The sequence below is a fragment of the Colobus angolensis genome, unplaced genomic scaffold (assembly GCF_000951035.1).
Source record: "Colobus angolensis palliatus isolate OR3802 unplaced genomic scaffold, Cang.pa_1.0 Scaffold253, whole genome shotgun sequence".
Classification (NCBI taxonomy): Eukaryota; Metazoa; Chordata; class Mammalia; order Primates; family Cercopithecidae; genus Colobus; species Colobus angolensis.
Genome location: NW_012115744.1, coordinates 658779 through 665216, shown reverse-complemented (window position 1 = coordinate 665216; position 6438 = coordinate 658779). Strand labels below are relative to the sequence as shown.

General features: G+C 45.6%; 1 protein-coding gene across 1 annotated transcript in view; it reads right to left on the bottom strand.

Moving 5' to 3' along the window:
- OGDH (oxoglutarate (alpha-ketoglutarate) dehydrogenase (lipoamide)) overlaps positions 1-6438 on the bottom strand; it is a 120112-nt gene that overhangs the window by 93784 nt on the left and 19890 nt on the right. The window contains 1 exon segment of the mRNA XM_011946780.1: positions 5842-6090. Within this exon segment, the coding sequence (XP_011802170.1) occupies positions 5842-6063 (222 nt within the window). The 5' untranslated portion in view covers positions 6064-6090.

Genomic DNA, 6438 nt, shown 5'->3' with positions numbered 1-6438 from the left:
GATCGGGCCATTGCACTCCAGCCTGGGTGACAGAGCAAGACTCTGCCTCAAAAAAAAAAAAAGAAAGAAAGAAAATACCAGTACTATGTTTCATAAGCATGGAAGGAGGAAGCAGAACGGTGTTGACAGATGAGCATCGAGGCCAGACTTAGCAGTGGGCCAATACCCTGCACCTGTAATCTGAACACATAGAGCCCCTCCCTCCTGCAGCGACCACAGGTACACACTTTAGGAGCTGACATGTGAAAAGTACAAAAAGAAAAAACCATCAAGAAATGGGCATCAGGCATGGTGGCTCACGCCTATAATCCCAGGACCTTGGGAGGCCTGGGTGGGCGGATCACCTGAGGTCGGGAGTTTAAGACCAGCCTGGCCAACATGGTAAAACCTCGTCTTTACTAAAAACACAAAAATTAGCCAGGCGTGATGGTGCACGTCTGTAATTCCAGCTAGCTGGGAGACTGAGGTACGAGAATTGCTTGAACCCAGGAAGCGGAGGTTGCAGTGAGCTGAGATCACGCCACTGCACTCCAGACCGGGCGAGACTCGTCTCAAAAAAAAAAGAAAAAAGAAATGGGCATCAGTTAATAAGAACAGGGAGGCAGGCTTTAGGGAGCTGGGCAGGGCAGAGGAAGGCACAGAGCAGAGGAAGAGCCCGGAGGTACAAAGCAAGCTGAGGGAAAGCCAAATGGCTAAGAGGGCCTAGAAGAAAAGCAGGGCCAATGATGGCACCCTCAAGGCAGCCGCTGAAGGCACTGTTGGGAGAAGAACAGGCCCCAGCTCCTTCCACTCCCTCAGGACCTAATCCTGGCTCTTCCTCAGCAGGGCCAGAACCTGGCAGATGCATTACAAGGAACTTGACATCATGCTACAGCTGTAAGTGGGCACCTGTCCCTACAAAACAAAATGAGACCAACACCCAGACTCATGGGGGCTTAGCAGTTCTCAATTACCTGTTTGTCTTAAACACTATTAACAAGGATAACTTAGCTCTGACTGTGTCTTAAAGACATAAATAAAGGTAAGATGTCACCATTTGATGTGACCTCAAACGTGCTGAGACCCTAATGAGGAAGGCTTCATATGCTGACAGCCCAGGCCACTGCTGAAGGTTCTTAAGAGGGGTCAGTGAGGAACACAAATGCCAGACTATAACAGAGACAAAAGTCTAGGATAGGACCAAAGGTAGGAACAAAAGGGAGATGGCAGATGGTCCTACCACAGAGACAGACCTAGGTCAGCTAGTTAACCAGATACTGCTCTGGGGAGCGGGTTTAGGGTAAAAAAGGTACTTGTAGCTGTGATTTGCTAAAATATTTTACCACAAATATAATTTTCATAACAGTTAAGCATTTTAAAAGTTTTTTTAAGAGGCTGGGTGTGGTGGCTCACGTCTGTAATCCCACAACTTTGGGAGGCCAAGGTGGGAGGACTGCTTGAGCCCAGGAGTTCAAGACCAGTCTGGTTAACACAGAGAGACTCCGTCTCTATTTACATTTTTAAATTTTTTTAAACATTTTCTATTTGATTTTTATTAATAGAGACAAGGTCTCGCCATGTTGCCTAGGCTGGTCTCTGGGCTCAAGTAATCCTCCTGCCTCAGCCTCCCAAAGTGTAAGGATTACAGGCATGACTCCTACTTATATTAAAAAGTTTTTAATTAAAAAATAAATTAGGCTGGGCGCGGTGGCTCAAGCCTGTAATTCCAGCACTTTGGGAGGCCGAGACGGGCGGATCACGAGGTCAGGAGATCGAGACCATCCTGGCTAACACGGTGAAACCCCGTCTCTACTAAAAAATACAAAAAAACTAGCCGGGCGAGGTGGCGGGTGCCTGTAGTCCCAGCTACTGGGGAGGCTGAGGCAGGAGAATGGCGGGAACCCGGGAGGCGGAGCTTGCAGTGAGCCGAGATCTGGCCACTGCACTCCAGCCTGGGCGACAGAGCGAGACTCCGTCTCAAAAAAAATTAATTAATAAATTAAATTAAAAATAAAGAATACAACAACCAATTATAAAGTATAAAACCAAATGTAAAAAAATAAGTAAAATAAAAATTAAAAAACAAAACAAATGTAAAAGGACAGCTTTAAGAGAAGAGTAAATATTTAAACATGGACTGAGAAAAAATTCTACTAGAGAATTAGCCTGTTAAAGTTTGTTGGGCGTGAAAACATTTATGAAAACATTTACTTATCAGTTAGTTACACTGATGCATTTATGCCAGAAATGACACAGGTCTGGAATTTGCCTTAAAATACTCCAGTGTCTACTCCTCAAACCCCAAAAAAACCAACAAATAAAAAAGTCACTGGGGTAGGGAACAGATTTTTAAAAGATCTGCAAAAGGTAGACAGCTGTTGAAGCTGCGTGACCAGTCTCCTCACAAGGTTTATCATCTACTCTTCTCTCTACTGCTATGTATGCTTAGAAACACTGTAACACAGATTTAAAAGTAACAATGGGGCTGGGTGCAGTGGCTCATACCTGTAATCCCAGCAGTTTGGGAGGCAGAGGTGGGCAGACTGATTGAGGTCAGGAGTTTGAGACCAGCCTGGCCAACATGGTGAAACCCTGTCTCTACTAAAATACAAAAATTAGCCGGGTGTGGTGGCATGTATCTGTAATCTCGGCTACTCGGAAGACTGAGGCACGAGAATCACTTGAAACAGGAGGTGGAGGTTGCAGTGAGCAGAGATCACCTCACTACACTCCAGCCTGGGCGTGAGTGCAGGCTGGGCGTGAGACTCTGTCTCAAAAAAACAAATAAATAAAATAAATAAAAATAAAAATAACGGGAAAGTGTGCCAAAGGGCAGGAGGGGAAGATGTTGAGTTTGTTCCTTTTCTGCTGTATATGAGTTTAGTCCTTGCAGGCCCCATTAAGCTCCCTGAAAATAAGTACGGAATCCAACCTCAGGACATTTCTGATGTTTAAGCAGAAGATGAGATAGATGATCTATCTAAATCCTACAGCACTTCTAATTGTATTATCTCTATTTAAACAATTATTATCTCTATTTAAACTATGTGTTCTAAAATAAGAGCACAAATAAAGTAAAATAGCCCTAAGGCTATGGATTCTAACCTTTCATGGGTGACACATGCTTTGAAAATTGGACAGAAGCTATGGATTATCTCCCTTGAAAAACACACACACAGCCAGGTGCTGTGGTTCATGCCTGCACTTTGGGAAGCCAAGGCAGGTGGATCACGAGGTCAGCAGTTCAAGACCAGCCTGACTAACATGGTGAAACCCCGTCTCTATTAAAAATACAAAAATTAGCCGGGCGTGGTGGCACAGGCCTGTAATCCCAGCTACTCAGGAGGCTAACGGCAGGAGAATCGCTTGAGCCTGGGAGGCGGAGGTTGCAGTGAGCTAAGATCACACCACTGCCCTCCAGCCTGAGCGACAGAGTGAGACTCCGTATCAAAAAAAAAAAAAAAAAGAAAGAAAAAGGAAGAAAAACATGCACACACCACATACTGGGCCTAATTCAACTTAAAGAGGACCCACCTTGTCATCTGGGATGGCAGAGGAGTGAAGAAGTCCCTGCCAGATGACAACCGGGATTGCTGGAGGGCACGCCCACTGACTTAACCATCCTGTCCCCTCCCCTCTACAAGCAGGGAGGAGTAGAGCATGCATGTGAGTACCACACTGTGCCCCCTGGAGATTCCTGGCAACAGAAACAGGCAAAAAGACACAAAGCCAGCATGCCCTGACAAAAACCATCTTCAAAAGCTTCCAGCAGGAGCAGCTATGATGGCAGCAGGCCCAGTGTCCACAGCACTGTGGCCACACCGCTCACAGAGTGCACCTCTTACCCACGAATCACTGAGGACCAAACCTTCACAAGGACATGCAGTCTCAGCCAGGTGCTCTTCACCTTTCAGACACTAGGCACTCTCATTTAGGAGCTACTGACTCCAAATCCTAACATCACTGAAAACAACTTGGTTGGTTCCAAGAAAAGGTTATGTTTGAGAAAAGGAAGGTAAAAGAATAAGCCTGTGCACATAACAGTCCTTGATTCTGAAACCTCAGGGCTCAGTTTTATTCTAGATATAATCTACAGCTCTGGTCGTGTGTGTGTGTGTGTGTGTGTGTGTGAAATCTGCCACAATCTGCAACCACAGTCTTCAGTAACATCCATGACATTAAAAGCAGGGGCCAGTTTCACAGAGCACTTCTTTTGGGTAATTTGTTTACAGACTAGGGAAATAAACTACAGATTTCTTACAGAAAACCAGGTCTCACCTTGCCCAGGAAGCAATGCTGCTCCTAGGTTGCCATGGAAACAGGGAAGGATTGGGTTAGAGTCCCACCATTGCTGGGCAATAAGGCTGAGACAAAGGGGCATTCCTGAAAAAATGGGACCTGGTGGCCCAGCAGTCATGGGAATATACGCCCCCCTGCATCTTTTTTTTTTTTAATTTTAGAGACAGGGTCTCCCTCTGTTGCCCAGGATGGAGTGCACTGGCACCATCATAGTGCACCATAACCTCGAATTCCTGGGCTTCAGCAATCCTCCCGCTTCGGCCTGTGGAGTAGCTGGAACTGCAGGTATGTGCCACCACACCTAGCTAAATTAAAAAAAAACAATTCCTACACTAATACTCAAAGGGAAAGCTTATTAACAGGAGTCCAGTGGAAGCAGACTACCTTTTGGCGATAAGTCCCCAAGATTCAAGAGTAGGAAAAAAAGCCAAATTCACAGTGAAGATAAGCAATGTTGGCTAAGCACGGCCTCCGAGCTGAGTGCCTTGCTCATGCTACTTCCTTTCATTCTCCCAACCTCTTACAGATGAGGCACAGGAGCTTAGAAATGCTGGGACCCACCCTCTTATTACTATACTACGCTGCTTTCCCAACTCCTTCAGGAGGCTGGCTGCTTTCCCTGAAAATCAAGGAGTGGTTAGCGAAACCTATAAATATTCATTGGCTCAAAATAGAATAAAGGAATTCTGTCACAAGGCATGACTTGGCCAGGCGTGGTGGATCATGCCTGTAATCCCAGTACTTTGGGAGGCCAAGATGGGTGGATCACTTAAGGCCAGGGGTTCGAGACCAGCCTGGCCAAGAGAGTAAAATCCCATCTCTACTAAAAATACAAAAACTAGTCAGGCGTGGTGACGTGTGCCTGTAGTCCCAGCTACTTGGGAGGCTGAGGCACAGGAATCTCCTGAACCCAGGAGGTGGAGGTTGCAGCAAGCCGAGATTCCGCCACTGCACTCCAGCCTGGACAACAGCGGGACTCTGTCTCAAACAAAACAAAACAAACAAAAACAAAAACAAAAAAAACAAGACATGACTTACATCAGCAATCATGTGGTGAAAAGTTTAGAAAATGCCCTTATATGTAATACAGAAAAGTTAGAAACAAACAGGAAAAAAATAGGAACATAATGATCTAAAAGGCCATTCATACAGAAATTACATGAGGTGACTAAGGCATGTTACATATGAAAGTATCCTCTCCAGACAGAATGGAGGAGCTTCCTAAGGTCCTGCTCTTTTCCACACACGTTCTTTCTTTCTTCTTTCTTCAGAGGCTTCATCCTGAAGCAGCCCTTGCGGAGATTCTGGAGGGTCACACACATGCTTCTTCACATCCTCGTAGAGTTAAGTGCAGTGTCTACCGCTGGATGCCAATCCAGGGACCATGGCTTCTGCTGGGGCCATGCTGGGTCCGATACAGATGCGATGGTTGGTACGGCGCTTCAGTTGCCTGCCTGCCCGCTGACCCGCTGACTCCTCAGGACGCACACACTTACCTGGTGACCAGTCAGGAACAGGCCATCGCACCAACATGAGGTAGACCCATGGCCCTGCAAGCCTTACCTTATGTACACTTTTGGGGTTTTCCAGCCAAGCACAGTACATCTCCTCCACATAGTTCGAACTAGTCCCACTGAGAAAGGGCTCAGCAGCAACAGGTGCAGAATAGCACCGAATCTGTTGAAATGTCCTAGCTGCTGCTGGTCTGTTTTGTGAAAATGTCTTAACAGTCTGGGAAGCCGTCAACGGCCTCAACTTAGCAGCACAAGTCCTTAAATGAAACATTTTTGTCCTGAAGTTTTTCACAACTGCCTGTATAAAAAATAAAAAAAAAAAAAAAAGGAAAGAAAGAAAGATTTAAAAAATGAGCATTTAAGAGACAAGGCTACTAGATCCTGATGCTCTAGAGAAAGGATAATTTTTTTAAAAAAGCTACTAGAAAAAAACAAAAAACAAAAAAATAAAACTTGTTCAACTCTTAACTGTTGAGGACAAAGACCCTGGCCTATAAATACATTCACAAGAATACTACCTGCTCAGTGCCACCAGTTTACATGCCTGAGCGCACAACAGAGCCGTGACTGTGTGAAACTCACACACACTCTTGCACCTACTAACACAGGATGCCTGTGCTAGCCCAAGAAAGGTTAGTGCACAGTT